This window comes from Peromyscus maniculatus, chromosome 4 (genome assembly GCF_049852395.1).
Source record: "Peromyscus maniculatus bairdii isolate BWxNUB_F1_BW_parent chromosome 4, HU_Pman_BW_mat_3.1, whole genome shotgun sequence".
NCBI classification, from domain to species: domain Eukaryota; kingdom Metazoa; phylum Chordata; class Mammalia; order Rodentia; family Cricetidae; genus Peromyscus; species Peromyscus maniculatus.
The window spans coordinates 70,946,953-70,973,204 of NC_134855.1; the positions used below are offsets into that span (position 1 = coordinate 70,946,953).

Genomic DNA, 26,252 nt, shown 5'->3' on the forward strand with positions numbered 1-26,252 from the left:
AAGGTTCTTCCCCAGTTAAAGTAGGCATCCTCTTAAAACACCGGCCCTCCTGAGTGTCGCCTGTGCACGTGATCTCCCCGCCATCCATTTGCATAGGCTTTCCTCAACTCCCAAAAATTCTTAGTTGGAAGGAATAAAGATTTACAAAAGGCTGCGGTCACGCCTTTAATCCCAGCCCTCGGTAGGCAGAGCCAGGTGGATCTCTGTGAGTTCAAGGCCAGCCTGGTCTACAGAGCGAGAGCCAGGACAGGCACCAAAAACTACACAGAGAAACCCTGTCTCAAAAAAAAAAAAAAAAAAAAAAAAAAAAAAAAAAAAAAAAAAAAAAAAAAAAAGAAAAGAAAAAGAAAAAAAAAGAAAAGAAAAAGAAAAGAAAAATAGAAAGTTATCGACATGTATTTTTACATGACACGTGGTGAGGACACGCGGGGATGAAAAGCTCTCAAAGGGGGGCTTCTTTGAATTCCAGTTTATACAAAATAGATTTTTAGAGATGCGGGTCGACAAAGGGAAAAGTTCAGTTCCCAGTACAAGCAAGAAGGCAACAAGAAGTCAAAAATGAGCAGATGTCCTTATGTGCCTCCCAGAGGTTTGCTGAGTGTAAATACCAAATCGAATGACTCCACCCCCTATTTATGCAAAGAAACAACCTCTTGTCTATCACAGACCATGAGGCCTAGACTGATAAATAACGTATTTATGCAAATACTATAATATAATACCATCATCTATACACTTCTCAAATTAGAACAGGAACACAGTCAGGCCTAGGTAGTCCAACAAAGTAGTTACACTCTGTCGCTGAAGGTTGGTGGTTTGAATGAGAATGACCCCCATAGGCTCATATATTTGAATATCTGTTCCCTAGTTGGTAGAATATTTAAGGACTAGGAAGTGTGTCTTTGTTGGCAAAGGTGTGTCACTGGGGGTGGCCTTTGTGGTTTCAAAAGCCCAGGTCGGGCCCAGTCTCTTTCTCCTCTGCCTGCTGCCTGAGGATCAGGATATAAGCTCTTAGCTCCAGCACCATGCCTGCCTGCCTGCCATCACCCTCCCCACCATAATGGGAGCAGACTAACATTCTGAAACTGTGAGCAAGCCCCCAATTAAATGCTTCTTTTTATAAGTTGCCTTGGTTATGGTGTCTCTTCACAGCAATAGAACAATAACTAAGACAGAAGTAATCACCATCCAATACACAGTATAGGGTTTCTCCCATAGCCTGGATTCACAGGAATCAAGGAGTGGGAAGGGGAATGGTTCCACTCACTGTCATCCCTAGTGACTAATTTCCACTAGGAAAATTGTTGCTTCCTGTTTCCAAAACCTTGAGCTCTACTGGCCTAGAAGTTTTAGTTTCAGATGGGGGAGTACTCCTGCCTGGAGACACAATAAACATTCCATTGAATTGGAAACTCAGACTTCCTCCTGGCCACTTTGAGCTTCTTAAGCCAACAGGCTAAGAAAGGAATAAGTGTTAGAGGTGATTGACCCAGATTACCATGAGAAATTGGATTGCTTCTCCACAGCAGAGGTAAGAAAGATTATATCTGGAGTGCAGGAGATCCTTGTAATGGTTTTTTAAGAAAAAATGGCCCCCATAAAAGAGTGGCGCTATTAGGAGGTGAGGCTTTGTTGGAATAGGTGTGGCTTTGTTGGAGGAGGTGTGGCTCTGTTGGAATAGGTGTGGCTCTGTTGGAGGAGGTGTGTCACTGTGGGGGCAGGCTTTGAGATCTCCTATGCTGATACTACCCCAGTGTGGCACACAGTTGCATCTACTGGCTGTGAATCAAAATGTAGAACTCTCAGCTCCTTCTCCAGCACCATGTCTGCCTGCACACCACCATGAAGATAATGGGCTAAACCTCTGAGACTATAAGCCAGCCCCAATTAAATGTTTTCCTAAGAGTTGCCGCGATCATGGTGTCTCTTCACAGCAATAAAAACCCTCTGACGATCCTTTAGGGTGTCTTGTGGTGCTACCGTGACTTGATTAAAGTCAATAGGAAACTACAGCAGCCTGATCCACGCAGGCTGACAAAAGGCACAGACCCATCAGGAATGAAGGTGTGGGTCACTCCTCCAGGAAAAGAACCGAGACCGGCTGAGGTGCTCCCTAAGGGGAGAGGAAGTACAGAAGGGGTAGTAGAGAGAGGTAACTATAAATACCAGCTAAGGCCATATAACCACTTGCTGCAATGAGGATTATAATTAACATGAATGTGCCTGTTACACTTTGTTAAGAATGGGTTTGTACAGATATTGGTTTTCTTTAGTCAACTTCTTTATCATGTAATGTAACATCAGTTAAGATAATATCGGTGGTTCTCATATTTAAGTTATGAGATACTAAAAAAATAATGTCCCTCAAGGGATATTGCCACCTATTCTAAAATACATAATGTGTTTGCCGTTGGATGTGGGATAGTTATGTTAGGTGTAATCATGACCTCATTTTCTTTTCACTTGGAAATTAAGCATGACATAAGATATGATGGTGTATCAAGTTGACTTGTAATGGCTATTCTTGTCTGTCAACCTGACTACATTTGGAATTAACTAAAAACGTAAGCAGCTGGACACATCGGTGAGGAATTTTTAGTTAATTGGACCATTTGAGGTAGGAGGACCCACCTGAAGTCTGGGCCACACCTTGTGACAGCCTCTATAGAGGACGTGGAAGAAGGAAGCTTTTGCTTTTGCCTGCTCACCCCCATTCTCGTCTCACTGGCAAGCTCAGAGATCTTGCTGCTGAGGCCCTCCTTCACTGACATTAGAGCCTGCTTCTTGAGGATTCTGAGGTGTACTGAAGCTGAGACATTCAGCCTCGTGGACTGAACAACTATTGGATTCTTGGACTTTCCATCAAGAGACATCCATTGTTGGACTAGCTGAACCACAGCCTGTAAGCCACTCTAAATAAATCATAATATATATATATATGAATATATATAAAATGAAATATATATATGAATATATAATATATATTCTATTAGTTCTGTTCCTCTACCGAACCCTAATACTGAAGGCCTAGAGTTCTGGGAGAGCCACTGGACTTTAGTCCACATTGGAAGGCTGAAGAAGTTTGGCTTTGATGGTAGTGAAGGGTGGCCGTGACGATGGTAGCAGAGGCAACAGCAGAGTAGATGGCTTAAAAATCAAATAAACTCACCAGTGAGGCACAAAGGCAAGCAGGCAAAAGAGCAAAACTCTTCCCTCTGCCTGCCACCAGAGTGTGCCACCCACATTGAGGGTAGATCTTCCCAATTCAATTAACCCAGTCAGGAAAATCTCACTTGCCTCCTGACTGAATCCAGATTTGGTCAATCAATATTAACCATCAAAGCCATGAGCCAAAATTAGCACCGCCCCTCTAAGTCTTTGGAGACAGTGTCTCGCTGTATCACTGTGCAACCATGGCTGGCCTAGCATTTCCTAGATAATTCAGGCTGGCCTCAAACTAGTGTTCATTCTGCCTCTGGGGATTGCAGGCATATGCTACTATACACCACCATGCCTGGCCTTTCTGCTCTCAAGTCGATTTTCTCAGGTATTTTGTCATAGCAATGAAAAAAGCAACGACACAAACACCAAATGTTAACAAGAAAGTGAAATGTCCAGAACATCAATATTTTTTATTACGTTTACTTTGTGCATGTGTCACCGTATGCATATGAAAGTCCAAGCACATCTTACAGAACTCAGTTCTCCCTCCCACCACGGGGAGGGGGGGGCTTGGGCACCACACTCAGGCAGCAGGTGCCTTTACTCACTGAGACATGTCACCAGTGCCACCATCTGAATATTGAGTTGACCGACTTGGAAACAGACTGACGCCTCCATGGAAGGCGTAATTCATTCCTTCCATCCAGTACCAGCAAGACTTCTGTCTTCCTCTACAGAGGTCCTGAGAGTGTTTCTGGTCTCCTGGGCTCTTCTAACAAATTCTCTCTCTGCCTAAGATCTCAGTATATAGCCCAGGCTGGTCTTGAACCCACAATTCTGCCTTAGCCTCTTGAGTACTAGGATTACAGGTATATACCACCATGTCTGTTTCATAATCAGTTTCCAAAGAGCCTTATCTAGTATTGCCTTGAAGATCAGTCCTGATTGAACTGCTCCATGTGGTAGTTAATTTCAATAACCAACTTGACTGGATTTAGAATCACCTAGAATACACAACTCTGGGTGTGTCTATGGGGATTCCTCCAGAGAGGATTAACTTGGGTTAATGTGTGTGGGGTCCCAGGCTGAAGAAGAAAAGAGAAAGTGAGGTGAGCAGCAGCATTTCCCTCTTCTTCCTGGCTGTGGATGCAACTTGCCCAACTGCCTCATGTTCCTGCTCCCACAGCTAGGGCCACACTCGGCACCATGCCTTTGCCTTCTCCACCATGGTGCATGGAAACCTCAAACTGTCAACCAGAAAAACCCACCCTTAAGTTGCTTGAGAAGAGCAATACATTTCCCTTTGTTGGGGGCGGGGGGAGAGGAGGGTAAGGACGAGGAGGACCTAACTGCTCTGATGACACGTACTTGTAATCCTAGCACTGAGGAAGCTGAGGCAAGATGATGGGTTCAAGGCCAGCCTGGGTTGTATTAAAAGCCAGGAAAAGAAGTGGGACAAGTCAGCTCCAGGGGAGAGTGGGTGGGTCAGAAATCCAAGGGACTGATCAAAACTGTCAACATGTACTAGAAGTTTTTCCATCCTCCACAAAAGGGTTTTGAGACAGGGTTTCTCTGTGTAACAGTCCTGGCCATCCTGGAACTCGCTTTGTAGCCCAGGCTGGCCTCTAACTCAGAGATCTACCTGCCTCTGCCTCCCGAGTGCTGGGATTAAAGGCGTGTGCCACCACTGCCTGACTCACAAAAGGTTTTTGACTCCCTGATCTGTGCATTTCACAGTCCCTGATAAGCAAGGGCATCACAGAAACCCCAGTGAGTGCAATCTAAACAGTGGGAAGTGTCAGTTCTGCCAAATGGGATTTGTGCTCCCAAACACCGCAATGCATATGTGAAATCCTCACCCCCTAAAATGATGGCAGTAGCAGGTGGGGCCCTTGGGAAGTGATCAGGTCATGAAAGCAGAGGGAGCCCCAGCCCTCCAGTCATGTAATGTCATAGGGAGAAATAAGATGAGCCTCACCAGACACTTCTCAGGTTCTTGATCTTGGACTTTGCAGCTTCTAGAAATTTTCATTCTTTATAAGTTACTCACTTTTCTGGTATTTTTTTATAGCCAGCAGAACAAAGTAATATTCCAAGATTCATCCTAACGCCTTTAGGAAAGGTCTCTGGCATTTGGATGCGAGAACACCGACAATACACCCATCCAGTCCTTCAGCCACTCATATGGACGGAGAATGTGAGCTTATAAAGATGACACAGTAACACTTAGTGCTTCTTCAGCATCCAGCTATGAGTCACTTCTTCCCTTTACAGCCCTGCCCCAGACAGGGCTACAGATATGTGTTCATGTGTGTGGAGGTGTGGGGGGTGTGTATATGTTCCAGAGTAAGGGTGCCTGTGTCTGTGTGTCGTCTCTGTGTGTGCATCGTCCATCTGTGTGTCCGTCGTCCGTGTGTCCGTCGTCCGTGTGTCCGTCGTCCCTGTGTCCGTCGTCCCTGTGTCCGTCGTCCGTGTGTCCGTCGTCCGTGTGTCCGTCATCCGTGTGTCCATCGTCCATGTGTCCATCGTCCATGTGTCTGTCTCTGTGTGTGTGTTTCCACATGTGCACAGAACTCGAAGTCAGAACAGGACTTCGAGAATCTTCCTGTAAGTGTTTCAACCTTGCACTGAAATGGAATTCTTGCCATTTCAGCCAGACTCAATTGCTAGTGAGATATTATGGTCTGCCTGTCTGTGCCTCGCCACCCAGTGCTAAGGATATGGGTACTAAAAGCCATGGCTAGGTTTTTACATGGGGTGCTGGGGATTTGAACTTAGGTCCTCATGCTTACAGAGCAAAGTACTCTTATCTCAGCTACCACCCCAGATCTCTCCCAGACAGCATTCTTCACTTTTAAGCTTACCAAAGAACTTGGGGGGGGGAATCATCTCCAAAAAGGAATGTGAACCAGAAATAAAGAATCGGAGAGAATAGAGAGTGATATTTATTAAATGCTGAATATAAAACAAAGCCATCTAAAAAGGGATCCAGGGAATTCCCTTTACCCCTCCAGGGCTCTTTAGGCCCTCCCACTCCCATCACCTTAAAAACATTTTTGCATATAAAATAGCTAGCAAAGACTAAAAGAAACAAGCCTTCTAAAATGGCAGATACCAGCTTAGGGGCTTGATGAATGAGGTCAGGCAATACAGCAGCACCAGTTAGTCCTCAGCCTTCTGGGCAAGGGGCGAATATCAGGGCCCCTGAGGATGGACTGCAAGATGGCTGGAGCCACCGGCTGGAGACCCACGGCCCACACCTCAGTTGTCTGCTCCCGTTGTTTCAACGTCTTTTTTGTATTCCTTGAGCACGTGGGAGAACTGATCCATGGCTAGAAGTTCCGAGGGGGAGAGGGGGGAGAGGGGGGGAGAGAGGGGGGAGAGGGGAGGAGAGGGGAGGGGAGAGGGGAGGAGAGGGGAGGAGTGAGGGGGGACAGGGGAGGACGGGGGGAGGGGGAGTGGGGAGGGGAGGGGGGAGGGGGGAGAGAGGGGGAGGAGGGGGAGAGAGGGGGAGTGGGGAGAGAGGGAGAGTGGGGGGGAGAGAGGGAGAGTGGGGGGGGAGAGAGGGGGAGTGGGGGGGAGAGAGGGGGAGTGGGGGGAGAGAGGGGGAATGGGGGGGAGTGGGGGGAGTGGGGGGAGTGGGGGGAGTGGGGGGAGGGGTTGATTCAGACATAGAGACCACAACCACCCGTGATAAAGGGGATCTTCAGCCTCTCCAGCCTCTTAGTGACATAGACATAAGCCTTCTGGAGTGGACTGTGTTTCATAGGCAGGTAGATCCAGTCTATCCATCCTAGATGGGTAGAGAAAGAGCATCACAGATCTTACAGCAGACATCTGCTGGGTAGAGGGTTCTTCCCAAATATACCTTAGCTGGGCTTCATGTGAGCCAGGAACCATTTCTATGCAAGACTGACTCTGTTGTGCCTGAACTGATAATATCCACACAATTCCACATATAGGACTCTGGGGGGAACAATGAGCATCTTAATGGTCCACTGGAATGTTCCCTTTGAGTAGGTAATAGAGGACTGTAACCAAGGCATCCCACAAGGGGGACCGATGCCACTGTCACCTGAGTGACAAGGTTTCTGCTTCTGCTCTTGAACCCCACATATTGTACTGGACTTGGAGGAGCCCAGCTATTCTCTGGGAGGATGCTTTTAGCCCTAGTGTTTTCAGAACTGACAGAAGAAAAGTGACCTGAAGAGGTTGTAGAAAACCTTTACGTCTGCATTGTTATTTTTTTAAGTTTTCATTATGCCAGGTGGTGTGTGCCTTTAGTCCCAGCACTTGGGGGGCAGAGGCAGGCGAAACTGAGTTCAAGGCCAGCCTGTCTACATGGTGAGTTCCAGGCCAAGGCTACATATTGAGACCCCGTCTCAAAGGGGAAAAGCAAGATTGACTGATGCCTGAGTTCTTATTTTCAGGTCTTAGGGAGCCATTCACAAGTGGTGCTTTTCTAAGCAGAACAAAAACTAATAGACTTTAAGAATCAAATCCCAGCCTGGTTTGGAACAGGCTCTCCATCTTCCAGCCATGCCCATGTGCTCACTATCTGAGCTGTATCCTGCCTTCCTCCAAACCTCACATCTCCTCAGTTTAACTTCAGACAGTGAACAGATCCTCAAGTGTATCAAGTTAATGGTAGAGACCCCAGAAAACCCAGCCATCTCCGTGGCCATGAAGTCCGGTCAAGAGGTGCTGCTCATTACCTTTGTCCTGGAGCAGCTGGCACAGCTTGTACTGTGTAATGCCAGAGATACTGTGGAGGTAGCCAAAAGCTCTCCTTGTTGTGTGTATAGAGAACACCAAAGCAGAAGCCAACCATGCCAAAATCCTGGAAGAAGAGAAGTTGGAAAAGGAACATCTAATTTTTCCTGCCTTCTGTTCCTGGCTTCCCTTCCTTCCAGACTCAAAGACAGGTGGCTGGGGCTTACCTTACTGGTGCCCCAGATCATATGGGTCTTGCTAGGGTCAGGCAAGCTGGAAAAGGGATTTAAAAAAAAAATCAAGGTTAGGGGGAAATGGTTGAAGGATGCATAAATGACCTCTGATAGAAAGAAGGAAGTGGACTTTAGGTTCCTCCTAGACAGGGTCTAAGGTGCCCAGTTCCAAGAGATGGGTGGTAGCTAAGCTAGGAAGGCAACACAAGATCTCCCTGAAAAGCCCACGCAGAGCAGTGCTCAATACCCACTGAAGTCCAGAACCCTCAGCCTGACTGTGGCTCTGCTCCGTCTGGTCCGAAACCACCTCCCTGGCAGCCGCCCTTCCAGGTATCAGCTGCCCACTGTCTCTCACATCCTCACTTCTCTCACTGCCCTGCCTCTGGTGAATCTGTTCCTTCTAGCCAGTATGCCTATGTCTTGCTTTGATGAAATCCTATCCCTAGCGTCAAGTCCCACCCTCTCCCCCAAATTTGTGTGGGGCACAATGGGACATACATGTATTCCCAGCACTCGGCAGGGGGAGGCGGGGTGGAGACAGGAGAATTAAAGACTTTGAGGCCTGGTTGGGTTACGCAGCAAGATGCTGTGTGGAGAAGAAGTACCTGCTCTGACCATCCCGGGCCTTTCCCTGATACATACATATGTACACATGTGTGTGCGCACGTTCACATGCACCCATGTGCATGCATGCATACAGGTGTGAAAACCACAGGTTAAAACTGGGTGTCTTCCTAGATCACTCTCCACCTCCCCCACCGCAGACGAGGTCTCTCACTGAGCCTGAAGCTCCTCAAGTCAACCAGGCTGTCTGGCCAGTGAGCTCCAGATCTGCCTCTTAGCCCCTCACCACCTCTAAGGTCACAGATGCACGTTGCCATGCTGGACTTTTACGTAGGTTCTGGGGATTCAAACTCAGATCCTCATGCTTGCACGCCAGGCACTTTACTGACTGACCCACCGCCCCTCGACCTTTAACCATATACTTGCTGCCTTGCTCTAGCATTCACTCATACCCAGAATGGCATCTGGAGTCAGTACTCGGGAGGGCAGAGGACACTTTGTCCATACACACACTTGCCTCATTCCCCAGTACATGGCCAGGCAAGTTCCTACTTCATGAATTCACCTTACAAAGCAGGAACCTCATGATTCTTGCTCCCAACACAACTGGGGACAGATTTACCGTTTCATATTCAGAACACTGCAAAATCTGACGGCTATATCAAACACGGACAGCATGTAAATCTCGTCTACGATCACATGTAGGCTGTGACTGTAGTTGCGTGAGAGAAAAGAATGAATCTAGTTTCTATCTGCAAATCTTTTTTTTAATTTTAATTTTTTATTTATTTATTATGTATACAGCATGTATGACTGCAGACCAGAAGAGGGCACCAGATCTCATTACAGATGGTTGTGAGCCACTATGCGGTTGCTGGGAATTGAACTCAGAACCTCTGGAAGAACAGTCAGTGCTCTTAACCTCTGAGCCATCTCTCCAGCCCTTCTATCTGCAAATCTTTAAGATTATATTTATTTTGTATATGTGTGTACATGTGCTTCATGGGTGGAGGACAGAGAAGGACTTGTTGGAATCAGTTTTGTCCCCGTCGTCGTCCCCCCCCCCACCCCCATCATGTACATCCTAGGGATCAAACTCAGTTCATCAGGCTTGGTAGCAAGTACCATTACCCATTGAGCCGTCTGGTCAGCTCTGTTTTGCTTTGTGTTTGGGTTTTTTTTTTTTTTTTTTCAAGACAAGGTCTCACTATAACAGCTCTGGCTGTTCTGGGCCTCACTCTGTAGACCAGGCTGGCCTCAAACTCAGAGATCTGCCTGCCTCTGCCTCCTGAGTGCTGGGATTAAAGGCGTGCACTACCGCCATGCCCACCTCTCTCTGTAATCTTAACTCATTCTCCTTCCTGTTTTGGATACAGATCATATACTCCTATTATTCCAGTGGCTTACTCTACTTCCCAAGGGGCATTATAATGTACAAAGAGGTGGCACACAAGGTGTCTCTGGCTGGTGGTACAGAGAGGGAACAGGACCTCTGAGAGATCACATCTAACCCTTTAAATATCAAGCAGAGGATGGGAGGAGAGGAAAAGCTATCCAGATGTTTACATCAGTGACAGCAGCTGCTACCCAGGGTCCAAACTTAAGTCACAGCACCAAGTGGGCTTTGAGCACACTCACATCCTCAGGTTTTAAAAACCCTCTGACACAACACCATCACCCCCCAATTCACAGATGGAAGTGAAGGTTCTAAGATGGGAAGTCAGTTCCTTCAACTTAGTAGGGTCCCAGGGCTCAGGTGATACGATGGTTAACACCAATTGTGAACTTCACAGGAATCACCTAAGACACCAGCCTCTGGACTCACTTGTGAGGGATTACCCCATTTAGGTTAATTGAGGTAGGAAGACTCACCCTAAAGCAGGTGGTCCCATTTTCTGGTCTTGAATCCTGAACTACCGGGTTGGGGTGGGAGGTGGAGTCACTAGCCAAGCAGAACCACCCTTGCTCTCTATATCCCACAGATCCCAACATGACCAGCTGCTAGAATCTCCTCCCACCATGTCTTCCTTGACATGATGAGCTGTACCCATGATGGAACCATGAGGCCAAATAATCCTTCCTTCCTTTTCACATGTTATGACAGCAGCAGGAAACAACCAAGGCAGCTGGGATTTGCACTCAGCTCTCGACTCCTGCATCCAGGTTTATCTGTCCTAGCAGGAGTACTGCAGGACTCCGGAGGCAACTGTTGCTATCATGTTCTCAGCAGTGAGCCGTCAAAGTTCTAAGGGAACCTGTCTTTCAGCATCTGTCGTTTTTTGGTACCGCAGTCCAGGTGGTTTGGAAACAGATACTGCGGTAACGTGCTTCTGCTGTGGTGTGAGTGGGAAAGCAACATTCTAATGACTAGGTAAACGTCTGTATGGGGCAAGGCTGGAAAGGAAATGGTAAAACGGAAATGGTGAACACGGGGCTCCTGTCTCCTTCATTTAATGGTCTTTCTGGAACCATGCAACGCGTATTATAGAATGAGTAATCTTGGGTAAGCTATTTCTGCTTCTCATTTCTTGCCTACAAGTGATAGGGTGGAACACACACTTCTTGGCAAGGGCCAGGTAATCTTTCATCATCAATTGGTTGTAGGAATCACCCAGAGGATTCTGGGGGTTGAGTAGCACAAGGCCTTTGACTTCTTTTGACTGAGAAGAAACCCAAACACAAGAGTGAATACAAGTCCTTTATATCTACTCCAAATTCTACCAAGCATCCTTTATGGCTTGGGAGATCTAAGATAAGACACCTGATAAAGCCTAGGTAGGATCTCATTCATGGATGTAATGTTATGCTGCTGGCAAAGGAGGAAAGAAAGTGTTCTGGAAGTTTCCATGGGTGGGACTTACTGCTACAGTGAAGTCAGGTCCTTAGAATTACTTGCTGTCTTTCCCTCTAGAGAAAGCCCCCCCCTCCACATCTTGTATCTAAGTCTTACTACTCAGAATGTTTAGAGCCAACAGTTGCTACCCTGAAATTCAGGCTCCCCTGACCTTACCTTCATCTTAGCCTGAGTCAGGGTAAGTTCCAACTTATCCACCGTGAGTTTGAAAAAATACGAGTTGGCCTCATTGACCTCGGAGACACATGCAGTTTAGAGAGGCTCGTTCCTGAGCCTAGTTTCTCGGCCCACAAGCCCCATACAGTCCTTGGCCTTCAAGTCAGGGTGTTGGTCCACATGCCTCTTTCACCCTGGTATCACCCCACTCCCACCATCACTTAGAGAATAAGGCCCCCCTCTGTCTTCTCAGGGCCCCTAGAACAGTCCTTTGCTAAATGGGCTGAACAGGGAAGGGGCCCGTTCTGACCTGGCTTTCCAAGTGGACAGGAATAAGCTCAACTTTTGAATAAAGGTAGGAGCTAAAGGTGAAGGTACTGTAGTACAGTGTAGGGACCAGAAAAAGAAAGGCATCTAGGAATACAAGGAGACAAGGCTGTCTGGCGGTCAAGATGAGCAGTGAGGCTCCCAATACAAGAGGCCAGGGTAGCAATACCTTCTTTCCCTGTGCTCAAGCTTCATTAAAAAAAAAAGACCCATTTTTTTATACACATTGTTTGGGGACCAAACTTTAGTTTCCTTTTGCAAGCAAGCACACTGAAGGAGGCTAAGAGGGATGATTGTAGTGAACAGCTCAAAGTCCAAGATGTGAATCAAGCACCGTACTTCCCATGACAAAAGTCTTTGCACTGAGCGGCCAGTGTCTGTGTGGGTACATGTGCACTTGTGTGTATGCACATGTGAGGACCAGAGATCAACCCCCGAGTCCTTCCTCTGGAACAATATACCTTGTTTATTAAGATAGTGTCTCTCCATTGACCTAGAGCTAGGCTGGTGGGCAAGCAGTTTTTTGGGACCTGCTTGTCTCAAGTCTCCACAGTCTTGGGATTATAAGCATGTGCCACCCCGCACAGCTTTATGTGGGTTCCAGGTTCAGACTCAGGTCCTTGTGCATGAGTGACAAGGACTTTCCTGACTGAGCAGCTGTCCTCACCAGCAAACTAAAAAAAAAAAAAAAAAAAAGGTCTGTCTGGACCAGGCAGACAGGCCAAAGGCCATGTACAGGAAAGCTTCCTACCACTGGACCTGGTGGGTTTTATTTCCTTTCTATTTTCTTGGCCTCATGAATCTTTTCATCTAGATCACCTCTTTGAGAACTGTCACGTTTCTTCAATATTAAATTAAGACTCTAACCCCCTTGATTGCCCAGAAATGATGCAACGATATCTTTGGCAGGACAGAATGGCCTGCACTTGTGGAAAAGACCTCAAGTCAAGACGATCATCATCTTCTCTGTCAAGGCCCAGTGCCTAGGTACCCCTGCCTACATACCAGAAAGGGCAGGCAGAGCCTGCTGACTTACCACCTGGGTTACACAGAACCATGGCCAGCAAAGACAAGACTGAGCTGCAGTCATTTAGAACCACCACCTCAGGACAAGGTCCAAGAGGCAGAAGCCAAAATCAGTACATGTATAAGAAGGGTGTCTACACACCATCTCCCTCTCCTCCCAAAGGGCAGGTCCCGGGGCCCTCCTTGAACCTTCTCCAGGGTCCTTCTTAACTGGACTGTTCCCTCAGGGACTTCCTTTAGCTGACTTTTACTGTGTCCTGCCACTCTGAGATCTCTCTTCATATTCTATAGATAATTCAGAGGAAACCCAAGAGCACAGCCTTCCACTATACCGACTCACATTTTCTGGATCAAGGGGTGTAGGTGCCTTGCAGTAGTAGTAGTCAAGAAGTTGGCCAGCTCTTCCGAAGGCTGTAGACAGACCTAATGAGACTCTATAGTTTCCGGGTGCCCTTCCTCATTCAGAATCTAGAGGACACTCTTTTTAAAGGACACAGTATCCAGCCTTATAGAGATGTTTGTTATCCAGGCCAACTTCATCTTATAGGGCTATAGACTAAGATGTCACTTCTTCAGGGTCACACAGATGCTGAGAGGTAGGAGAAGCCAGGCTTGAATTATAGATGGATACTATTTCTGCCAGATTAGGCTGCCTCCAGATGGTTTTGTTCTTAAGCAAATCCAACATTTTGGTGTCAAATGCAATATTGTCATCTATACAGTTCATATTCAAGAACCATGGGATCAAGTTTTAAAAAAAACAGCCAACAATTTTCAGTGTTTTAAGTTTTAATGATGTTGTGTAAGGCTGCATTCATAACTATTGTGCCTCAAGTTGGATGTGCTTGCTAGATATTTCCTGGAATTACTAGCCAAAGATATAGGAAGGTAGTCCATCTTAAATATGGTGCATTTTGGAGAAGGGGATTTGGCTCAAGGGTGCTTGCCTTCAGATGCTTGCCTAGAATGCATGCATGGAACCCTAGATTCCATCCTCAGCACCATAATAAAACCAGGCATGATGGTATACACTTATAATCCCCACACCCAGGACATGAAGGTAGGAGGATCAGATTCAAGGTCATCCTCAGCTGTATAGAGAGTTGGAGGCCAGCCTGTGCTATACCAAGATTCTTCAATAATTTATATATATCCAATATGTTGGAGAGGGAGAGAGACTGGAGAGGGAGAGAGAGGGAGACTGGAGAGGGAGACAGAGACAGAGACAGACAGGAGAGGGAGACAGAGACAGGAGAAGGAGACAGAGACAGGAGGAGAGGGAGACAGAGACAGGAGGAGAGGGAGACAGAGACAGGAGGAGAGGGAGACAGAGACAGGAGGAGAGGGAGTGCTGTGGATATCGTTCTATATAAATAAAACACTGATGGCCAGTGACCAGGCAGGAAGTAGGTGGCCAGGCAGGAAGTAGGTGGGACAAGGAGAGAGGAGAATTCTGGGAAGGAGAAGGCTGAGGAGGGAGACACTGCAGCCACTGCCAGGACGAGCAGCATGTAGAGACTCTGGTAAGCCACCAGCCACGTGGCAAGGTATAGATTTATAAAAATGGGTTAATTTAAGATAAAAGAACAGTTAGCAAGAAGCCTGCCATGGCCATACAGTTTATAAGTGATATAAGCGTCTGAGTGATTATTTTATACGTGGATTGTGGGACTGCGGGGCTTGGGGAACCTAGAGAGAAGCCCTCCAGCAACAAATGGCGCCCAATGGCTCGAGTTTCCACCTTAAACCTGAGAATATTTAATAACCAATTCTAAACAGAGCCAAAACCAGGTTCCTGCTTCTTGTCTCAATACGGGCAGCTAGACAGCGCAAAACGCAGGTTTGAACACTGGCGGGTTCCTGGCGTGTGCGTTTGACCCAGTATGGCGGGAATGAGGCGTCTGCCAGCGGCACATTAAGCTGTGTGGTAGATTTAGTCTTTACTAGTATTAAAAAAAAAAAAAAAGGTTTCTGGGCTACACGCTGCTTTGATAAAAGCTTAGACCCACTATTTCTGAGACTTGATGACTCCCAGAGCTGGCGGAAAACGTACCACTGCCATGTTGGGAAGCTGAAGTGGGTGGAGCCAGCAGCCACAGCGCTGTTTCAGGCTTAGAAGGATGCAGTTTAAAGCAATAGGCTCACAAAAAGACTGATTCAGATAACATCGTTTACAATGTGTGTAAAATATACGTAGGCTTGAAAGAGACAAAAAAATTAATGTAAAAAGCCACGTAAAGATGAATATTACACAGACAATCTGGATTGTGTTGTCTTTGGGATTTTTAACTGCAAAAAAACATTTGATCAAAAAAGATGTTGAATTAAACCAATATGTATATTTTAAAGGTAACTTGACTTCAAAATTTAGATTTAAGGATATGTTACTTTGGAAAAGAGGTTTTGCTTTTGTTTCCACAGAAAGCCAGAGACTGTGGATTTGTTCCAGATTAAGATACATCAGGTTTCACCAGCCAAGACCCCCTGAAAGGTCTCAGATGACACCATGGCCCAGATGATCCAACATCCAGAGCGGTTTCAAGGCAACTAGTTCACACAATACAGCACACGGACTACCCCATAGGCCTAAAATTTTCTTTGCGTCCCCATAAGATACAGCGCCCCCCTCCAGCAGGAAGTAGTAAAAGATGCTACGCCCAAATTCCCAAATATACCAAGCTGGCTTTAGAGGTGGAATTGGCTCACTCCCCCTCTAAACCCAGACATATTGCTTTAAAAAAAAAAAAATGGTTAAGAGATTCTTGTGTCCCAAATCAGAAGAGCCCTCTGGTGTGGGACAGAGAAAAACCAATATTTTTATTTAAAACAGGTTGATTATAAATGTGATCTCTTTCTAAAAAAGAAAAGGGGATATCATATAGATATATAGGAGGATATGTAGATGATAAGATAAAAGGGTAGATTAATGAACCTACTTTTAAAAAACAACTTGGTTAAAATGTTTTACATTGGTATAGATTTTAGTTTATGTTTAAAATGTTTTACATTGGTATAAATTTTAGCTCATTGATACAAACTTGAAGTTAATTTTATTATACTGTGTATATATATATTTCTATTCTTGTTTGAGGTATTATGTCTATATAACTCATTTAAAATTGTAATGGATAATTAAAAAATAGATTAATAATTATTCATCTATGATAATCATATCTGTAGCCATGTTAGTTAAGTCTTCTAGGTATACATAGATATATTTCAGATAGATAGGTAATCTTCAAACACTTCATAGACCTAGAGAATATGGCCTTTAAATAACTTAGAATTCTGTTGACATGAGACACAATTGCTCCTGGCTGCACTAATTTGATCCCGAGAGAATGTTGGGCTTCTAAGACATTTCCATTTGGAAGTTTGTCTTCTTGGCACAAAATGGCCTACTGGGCAAAGAACTGCCCTTGCCTTGATGGCTGACAGTACAAATGCAATGCTGTCCTTTCTGGACAAGCGGGACACAAGGAAAGTGACCACTGTACTCTGCCAAGACAGGGTAAGATGGTCTCTTAAAATTCCTGCTTCTAAAAATGGTCTGTCAGATACTCTAGGCCTGTAGCCAATTTGAATGCACCAACAATGCTGAGAAACATTAGGTGACTGTCCAGGCTGCCAGCTGTCTTGGTCTACTCTTGCAAGATTCCCAAAAGTTGCTTACATCCATCTACCATTTCTCAGGTACCATTATGTTCCTTCTCAGGTCTTTGATGTGGTTGAAGACTAGATAGTCGTAATTTCCTCAGTTATGATAAAAGATAAGTTAACTATAAAACCTTAAACTCACAAATATAAGATAGATAGGACATCTTCTTTAATATTATAACTATAATTCTTGCTCGGTAATTGTTTTGTTATATGTAATTTTACCATGTTAAAGTTAAAACCTTACTTTTTAAAAAAAGAAGAAAAGGGGAAATGCTGTGGATATCGTTCTATATAAATAAAACACTGATGGCCAGTGACCAGGCAGGAAGTAGGTGGCCAGGCAGGAAGTAGGTGGGACAAGGAGAGAGGAGAATTCTGGGAAGGAGAAGGCTGAGGAGGGAGACACTGCAGCCACTGCCAGGACGAGCAGCATGTAGAGACTCTGGTAAGCCACCAGCCACGTGGCAAGGTATAGATTTATAAAAATGGGTTAATTTAAGATAAAAGAACAGTTAGCAAGAAGCCTGCCATGGCCATACAGTTTATAAGTGATATAAGCGTCTGAGTGATTATTTTATACGTGGATTGTGGGACTGCGGGGCTTGGGGAACCTAGAGAGAAGCCCTCCAGCAACAAGGGAGACAGAGACAGGAGAGGGAGACAGAGACTGGAGAGGGAGACAGAGACAGAGACAGGAGAGGGAGACAGAGACAGAGACAGGAGAGGGAGACAGAGACAGAGACAGGAGAGGGAGACGGAGACAGAGACAGGAGAGGGGGACAGAGACAGAGACAGGAGAGGGGGACAGAGACAGAGACAGGAGAGGGGGACAGAGACAGAGACTGGAGAGGGAGACAGAGACAGAGACTGGAGAGGGAGACAGAGACTGGAGAGGGAGACAGAGACTGGAGAGGGAGACAGAGAGGCTGGAGGGAGAGAGAGAGAGAGGCTGGAGGCAGAGAGACAGAGAGACAGAGAGGCTGGAGGGAGAGGTGGGGGGAGACAGAGAGTGGTGGGGGGAGACAGAGATGATGATGATGGGGGGAGACAGAGATGATGATGATGGGGGGAGACAGACAGAGATGGGGGGAGACAGACAGAGATGGGGGAGACAGACAGAGATGGGGGGAGACAGACAGAGATGGGGGGAGACAGACAGAGATGGGGGAGACAGAGATGGGGGAGACAGAGATGGGGGAGACAGAGATGGGGAGACAGAGATGGGGAGACAGAGATGGGGAGACAGAGATGGGGAGACAGAGATGGGGGAGACAGAGATGGGGGAGACAGAGATGGGGGAGACAGAGATGGGGGAGACAGAGATGGGGGAGACAGAGATTGGAGGAACATACACATGAGTATATAATCTCCAGTGGATGATGAGAGGCGCCTGTGCACCGAGAGACCCTAGTTCAGAGAGTCACAAGGGCTGTCCTTGCCAGTGGGAGCACTGTGCGTTCTCCTGGAAAACTGACTTTTATGAAGAAAATAAATACAGGTTGAGGTCACTAGGGAATAGACAGCGGGACTCTGCCAAGACTTTTTATATTAGAAACGCTTATTGTAAATGATGCCGTAGGACAAAGACATAGCGCCCCACAGCCTAGCCCTAAACGGTTAGTATTGGGTTTGTGAGTCTCCTCCTTCACACCCCTCCGTAGCTGAAGGTTTCCTGTGCTTGCCGGCACCAAGGACCCCACAGCTGCTTATAAAACAATCACTCAGAAGCTTATATTAATTAAAACTGTTGGCCATCAGCTCAGACTAACTACTGACTAGCTCTTACACTTAAATTAACCCATAATTCTTATTTATGTTTAGCCACGTGGCTTGGTACCTTTTCTCAGTTCTGCCTTCACATCTTGCTTCCTCTGTGTCTGGCTGGCAACTCCTGACTCAGCCTTCCACTTCCCAGAATTCTCTCCTCTGCTTGTCCCACCTATACTTCCTGCCTGGCTACTGGCCCATCAGCACTTTATTAACCAATCGGAGCAACACATTCACCGCATACAGAGCGACATCCACAGCACCCCTCAGCTATATTTTGGCTTCAATGTCCCTAGCCTGCCCTCACCTACCTTCCAATCCACACTCCTCTCCCATGTTGGCTAAAATCAATGTCAGGCTCAGACAAGCTCTGCCAAGAGGACAGCCCTCCTCCGTGAGTTCCAGGGCAGAGCAGTCCTGAGCAGAGGAAATAGGGAAAGAAGGGGCCGTGGGAAGCTGGACAGGAATCGGCTCAGTGCTAGTGTAGGGGCCTCCTAGGCTTCTCCTGGTCTCCCCTTTGAGTTGGTTCCATAAGTCTCACTTTATAGATTAGAAGCCAGAGACGCAAAGGCGTGAACTGATGCTACCAGACCACACAAGTAGGGTGCATTTGTCATGGAAGGTACCGGCTGTGTCAACCTGCCCCAGCACAGCTGTGAATGTAACCCAACACAAGGCCAAAACTTGAAAGACGACGCCATAGCTGTTGCTTTTCTTCTGTAACTTGGTTGCCCAGTTCTCAAGCCCCAACTTTATAGATAACGTTGTGTTACAATGTTAGGTCGAAGCTGGCTGACCATAAACCCCATTGCCTTTTAAGCTCCAGGGGTCTATGGCCTGAAGTCCCTCCCCTCCCCACATGCCAAAGCTTGCCTCACCCCACCAGCTCACCGGCTCTCCTTTCACTCATCTTGGTGCAGTCTGAAATCTTGACGCCTTCTGGAAGTGCCCTTGCTATTTGGGGACAGTCTGCTCCAGCCCCCTTCTCTCTCCCTTTTAAGCATTCAAGAGGAATACGATCCATCTCTCCCCTTCTAGAAAACTCTTCCCAGGAGCTTCCTATTACTTAAAATGACCTTGGCATCATTACAGAGAACTGGCTCCGTGGAGTGTCAGGCTGAAGCAAATCTAAAGAGGATTGGCATCACCTGAAGTGTTGGCAAGCCGTGAGGACCACTGAAGGAGGCTAGAGCCAGGGCCTGTGTGCACAGGCAAAACCCTGGGCAAATGGAGTACTTACCAATTAATTGAGAATCACCAGAACAAATGGGGCCTGTTCAAAACAGCAATGAGCCCGTGGTTCCTCCCCATTTCTATGGAGGTCATAATGTGGGTGCAGGCTGACGTGGAGTTAACCAGGACAGGAGGACCACTGTATAAGGAAGCCGGGGAGGGTGTCCGGGAACCTCAGGCACCATCCCCCCAGGGCCTAGGCCCTCCTGCTTGTGTGGCTTTGGCAAGCCTCCTGTTCTTCTTGTTAAAGAGAGAGGTCAGGAAATCTACCTCCCAGGTGGTGTGGAGACGGAATAGGAGATACACCGGTGCTGATACCACAGGGCAGATAGGGATGTGTAAAGGCTTCTCAGCTGTGCCTGAGCTAGCCTTGACAGTCCAGGAACAGATGTGGACCCAGAGTAGCCTATCCTCCCAGAACACCCAGGGCCCTGTTCTCAAACTTTAAAATTAAAACGAGCCAGGTGTGGTGGCACACACATTTAATCCCAGCACTTGGGAAGCAGAGGCAGGTGGGTCCCCTTGAGTTCAAGTGCAGCCTGGTTTACACAGTGAGACCCCCATCTCAAAAACATATATGTCGGCTACAGTGAGGGGCTCAGGACTCTGGGCTGCTACAGCCCCCCCCCACTTCCTTCCACTACACAATAGCTTTCCTGCCTTGTTCTGACTTCCTTTTTTTTTTTTCAAAGTAGCATTACTTTCTTCCACACTATAAACACCCCTGTGTGTAATTTCTTTGCAGCCCCCCTATCTGGAATAAAAACTGCACAAGGAGAGACACCTTCGATTGTTTCAGTCATTGCTCTTAGTCTGAAGAAGATTGGCCTTGATGGCTGCTTCCTAAAGCAGTGCTGTTGGCCGTGCGTGTGTGCGTGCGTACGTGCGTGCATGCACTGGGAACTTTGTCTCTGTTTTTCCTCTCCACCAGCTCTCCACACCTCCCCCCCCCCCCGTGTGAAATGCTGCTTGGTCACTGGCCCAATATTAAACAGGGCCAAGCACCATGGACTGAAACCTTCAAAACTAGGCATGGAAATAAACCTTGTCTTTTTCCAAAGTTGATTGTCTCAAGGTTCATTCTGGTAATGGAAGCTAGTACCTTGGGAGTAAATGGATGGGTGAGAGGGTAGGTGGACGAGTGGATGCCCTATGGCAATCATCTGAGGTCTGAGCTGTAGGCTTCTCTGCTCTGTGGTTCCAAGGCACAAGAGGATCTTGGTTATGTTTGTCTAACACTTGATTATTATATCATATCATATCATATTATATTGTATTGTATTGTATTGACTAATGAGTGAAGATGATAACTTTAAAATCAAACGATTGTATGGTCTTGATGAATGTTCACAGCACAAAGAAGAGTTTCTTAGAGAAAAATCCCTTGTGTACAAACTGCTGACTGGGAGCCTCCTCTTTTGGGCACGACCTCTAACCACCCAGACATAACCTGACTTTGCCAACAGGGGGCGCTAAATCCTTATTTTCCTGCTGCACGTGGAACTTAATAAGGCCGTCACTGTGCAGGCCTAGAAAGGCCGTGGAGGAATAAAGGAAAGGCCAGGTGACGTCCATAGGCACCACCCTTCAGTCCCCAGGGCATAGTAGGTGACTGCAGAAGGGCTGGGAATTTGAGGTGCTTAGGCCCTACTGCCATATGCCAGGCCTGGCACACTATGCCAACTGCTGTCTCCCTGCACCCCCTGGTGACTCAGAGTCTGCATTTTGAAGAAGGGAGTTGGGATAGGGTGGGTGCCTTGGCTGGTGTCTCATACATAGAAAACACCTCTGGTGCGATTAGAAACCAGGCCATCAATCACTGTTCCCTCGTCTCACCAAGAATCCATGACCAGCATCTGATGGGCCAGCTCAGGCCCTGGGTTTGAAGGTAAGGACAGCAGAGGCAGGCCACAGTGGCTGAGGAGGGCAGATTTCTTCTCCCAGTCGCCCCCACTCTCAGCGTCCTCCAGAGGGGAACCTGGTGGGCCTGGAGATTAAGGCAGGGGCCAAAGCCTGCCAAGAACCACGACACACCTCAGAGAAAGGCCGTGATGATCAGAGGCCCAGAGAGAAGCAGCAAGGTCTCCCTGAAAGGACTTGGCTTGCCGGAGCTGTGGCTACAACCTGGAGTCTGTAATGGGGCTCTCTTTTCTGTCACAGCACCAGAGTCTCACATAAGAGACTCCCCAAAAGTTTAATAAAGAAAGGGTTCAATTTACAAGTAGCCACACGGGGCCCAGCAAGGTTCTTTAACCTCATCCAAGTTCACGCTACTTGCATTAGGGTGTGTGTGGGCCAGTCTGAAGCCAGGACCAGCATGGGCCTCTTCCCAGATTCCTGGGTTGCAGAAACAGTCCCTGAAGAGTCCCCCTGTAGTGCGGCCTTGGGCTGTTTGAGATGATCTGGAGTGTGTGGCTGAAGAGGAGGGGCCACAATGGCCTTGGCTTACCAGTCACCCAGTTGGGTGCCACACAGCAGCTTCCTCAAACCACTCACCCTCTGGGGCCTGTCCTTCAGAGTGGTCCCTTATCTTCAGAAAGTTCCCGCTGCCTGCAGCCCCTGTCCATCCCCCAGGCTTCAACTGTCCCCCATGATTCCGAGTGACTTGGGTCTCAGCACTCAGATGTCACCACTTCAGTTGAAGACCCAGAGAAGGACTAACCCTCTACTTTACATGTTCATCCCCTTAGCCGATGGGGACCAAACATGCAGTAGGTGCCAAGTCAATGCTTTTTGTTTACTTGTCTAGTATTGGCATGGGAAGTCAGACCCCCAAAGCTGCTCTCTCTTTCCAGGGAACAATGACATCTGGCACTACTGGACAGCAGCAGGAGCAAATCAGCCTTGTTTTGTTATTGATTTCCACTCATTCGGCAATTGTCAAACAGCCCATGGGCCACATGTACCTCAGGACCGACCGAAAGCAAGAGAGGGTGCTAGACAAAGACCTTAGCAGGAACCTAAGGAGCAGCCTGCATGTGGGGTGGTCTTCCAGGTAGGGCAGCAACAACTTCAAAGGCCCTGGGGTAGGAATGGCCCCGGGGCTGCTACTTGAGAAATGGGTTTCTTAATTAGCAAACCAAGCTAGGACTTTCTGCTTGTATTCTGAATGTGCTCAAAACAGCCCAGGTTTCCTGGACCTGTCTGTCATGAGTTACTCACTGCCCTGTGGGGTTGAGAGCAGGCAGCCTAGGGCCAGGTCGGGGGTACACCTCAGTTTTGAGCCACTTGGAGAATGCCTTTACTAAGAGGTTATCACCCGGGCTTCTGCGAACCCCAGGGCTGTATTCTCAGCCCTGGCCCTGCTGGAGTTACTGTGGAGGCCACACCTCACCCAGGCTTAATGCCCCAACCCCTGAGGTGGACCCCTGTGCTAGAGGGATAGTGGATGGGTCTCAGTGGCCTCTCGCCCCACCCTAACCTTTATCTTCATGTGCACGTGGTGTTAGAGAAGCCACACTTTCCTCAGACATGCCAGAAGGCTGAGAATCATATTCCAATGCAAAATCAGTGGGTCCTCCACCTGTACACGTACAGGGGAGCCTCTGAGTGCTCCCTGGCCCTCCTCCCTCCTCTGCTCCCTGCCCACCTCCCTGTCTTTTCTCATTAGGCTACTGAGAGATTCTGAGGGTGGCTCCGGCCACCCTCCCAGCTCTTAGCATGACCCAGCCTCCAATCCCTCTTCAGATATGAATAAGTCTGTTCTGGCCAGAGCTCAGTTCTGCCGGGCCTCGAGCCGTCTTCCCTGGGCTCTCTCTCCATTTGCTTCCCCCAAGGTCTTCCTACCCTAGCTAGCAAATTCCCATCCCCCCCATCTGAGGCTGGCACCCTGCTTGGGCACAGAGGTGTTTTATTTTCAATAGATGCTATCTACTGGGCACCCATGTGTCAAAGCCAAGCCTCCTCCCAGGGAAGTCAAGTGACCCCCAATCCTTGGGGTACACTAGAGTGAGGAGCCAGGAGCAGTGGGAGACTGTGCCCTGGGTCCCTGGGAGGGGTGGGGTGTGGGGGGGATGTCTGGTTAGGCAGACACTGAAACTGGGTCATTGTCTAGGCCCACTGGTCAGGGATCCTGGAGATGGTCTCTCTGTGGGGTGTGATATGGAATGTTGAGCTCTGGCAGGTTATTGTCAAGACTTGTGTTCGATTCTCAACTCAGACTTGTAGATACTGTGTGGCTCTGGGTAAGTCACTAGGCGTCTCTGGACAGTATTTTTCTCCATTACAAAGGCAGGTCAGGAGGAGGGGCTGGGAGTGTAAAATGCCCCTCCCCCACCCCGTAGCTCACGCTTCCATTGTTTCTGTCTTTTCTCTTTGAGCCCTACTTAAGTGTAGGCTTGCCTGTCCCCGGAGACCGCAGCTGTCACAGGGAGCATTCCAAAGGGAGCCTTGCTGACTGTTCCTGCTGTCACATCCCACCCCAGCTCTGTCTCCACAGCGAAGTCTCCACCTCCCCTCTCCCCCAAGGGGCCTCTTTCCGTGAAGGACTTGTGACTTTCCGTGGGACTTTCTCTCCCACCATGCCTGTGAGTGCCTTCCCAGTGCTTTCCTGGCAAAATGTCTCCTCTCGGTGTCCAGAGACGCCTCCTCGGGCCATCCGCTTCTGTTGACCAGGATCTGCCCCAGACCCGACTCTGAAACTGCCTCCACTTCCCCCTTCTTCCTGGGCCCATGTGTCCCCTGCTCGTTGCTCCAGCTTTTCAGAGCCAGAAGGAGGACGGATGGACAGATGGCCGCACTCTTTCACTTCCCAGAGGCCTGCACATGATGCACTTTCTGTTCAGCCTTGGAGAACTTACCAGTGTTACAGCTTCATCCCCCATAGCCTGAAACACCAACGGCCTGTAGTGAGCAATGCTCGGTTTGTGCCCTTGGGCACTGGCTTTGGACTTGGCCAAGGGACCTGCCATGGCCAAGGCAACATTAGTTAACACCACAGAAGCAGGAGCTGCACAGGACAGGGATGCCCTCCTGAATGCTGGCCCTTACTGGATGGAAGAAGGCTCAGCCTCGGTGCAATCTACAGGGCGTGAGAGCCCAGGGGGTGTGACGACCCATGTGGCTCTCTACTGAGAGGGTAGAGGCATCTTACAAGTACTAGCCCTGGGGGAGCCCCTTTGGCCACTTCAGCATGAGTAATCCCGGCTCTACCCGAGGAAGTGGAAGCAGCAGCCAGCTGAGCCCCCTCAGCCCGTAGAACTGTGCGGAATAGTAAGTTGACGCGGTCTCAAGTTCAGGGCTGCTCCGCCACACAACTGTAGAAGCTGAAACAAGTTCCTCATCCCAGACACAAGTGTCATTTTTATCACCGCCATTTCCAGATGCCAAGGCTGAGGTTCAAGGAGCTGGAGCGCATTTGCCAGGGTTGCCTGGTGGGCCCATGTGGTGGCTGTGGATGTCCTGCTAGAGAGAGGATGATTGATCGACAGCCCAGTTACTTGGGTTCACTATTGCTGCCCGACCACCAGCAGCCTCAGGTGGTGGACAGCAAGGTGTGACCCTGCCAGCTGGACTGAACCTGGGGTTGTGTAGGAAGGTCCTCCTCAGCTAGCTCAGGCTTCTCCCTTCTCTCCAGGGATCCCAGCCTAGGGACTCTCGCCACCCTGTCTGTTCCATCACCTTCCTCCTCCATGGGTGTTTCCTCCAATAAAGACATTGCATTTCTAAGCCCATGGCGGGCAGGCTGGGCCATGCCTGGGCTTCCCTTCAGATGTTTCTCCTCTCAGAAAGAACTGACATCTTCAGACATCATCCCATCCAGACTCCAACCTAAGGCAGACGTAAAGGAAACCTCCCAGATGAAGAAAAAAAAAAGTCCCAGGTTCCCCCCAACAGACATGTGGGGGCGATGGGGTGCAGGGACTTCACAGGACAGCTGGCTCTCAGGAACTGGTGCCATCCAAGAGAGCCGAGGAAGGAACGGCCGGTGACCAGACGGTGCACGCACCATTCCATGGGATCCTCTCCTATCCTGGAACCAAGGTTTACAACCCCATGCTAAGGACACGAGTCTTCACAAGGTGAAGCAGCTGGTCCTGTGTCATGGTTGTCATGGTTACTATGTGGCGGAGCTGAGACTTATGGGCCCGTGGGTGCTCTGCAGAGCCCTTCATGGTGTTACACCGCACTGTCCCCTGAGCAAAGCACCTGCCGTCTCCATAAAACCGCATGTGTCTGCTTGCAGGAGACCATCACCCTGGCTGATGGTCCTTTGCAGAAGGAGGTTGGGGTGGGGGTCATGGAGCTCCCACCCCACCATGCGTTTGCAGTTCTACCCTGATAGCACATGGCACTGGGCTAAAGTAGAGGGCTGAGGAAGACGAGTGGAAGGGTCGGTCTGCACGGCCATGGGGATGCCATCACCCATGCTGGGTGTAGACCCTCTAGAATGGCTGCTTTTCCTCACACTCCTGCCCCTTTGCCCATGCCAAACTCATTGGTCCCCAGGGCGAACTCTGGTAGAATCAAACTCTAGTTTGTCACCGGGACCTTATAAGAAGGGTATAGACTTTGCTTATCCTTCCCTCACATGCACACAAGGAGAAAATTCTTGCAAC

At 48.3% G+C, this 26,252-nt stretch overlaps 1 protein-coding gene across 1 annotated transcript; it reads right to left on the reverse strand.

Annotated features, from left to right (window-relative positions):
* Positions 1–6,423: 6,423 nt before the first annotated feature.
* On the reverse strand, positions 6,424–24,605 carry LOC102903521 (putative inactive 1-aminocyclopropane-1-carboxylate synthase-like protein 2). Its single transcript, XM_076568412.1, is given in 14 exon segments — positions 6,424–6,494; positions 6,827–6,955; positions 7,878–7,948; positions 7,950–8,002; positions 8,103–8,148; positions 9,295–9,384; positions 11,232–11,332; positions 11,683–11,760; positions 11,993–12,096; positions 13,046–13,112; positions 13,376–13,414; positions 13,417–13,446; positions 24,215–24,391; positions 24,495–24,605. Coding segments are annotated over 14 exon segments (1,167 nt in total).
* Positions 24,606–26,252: the final 1,647 nt, after the last annotated feature.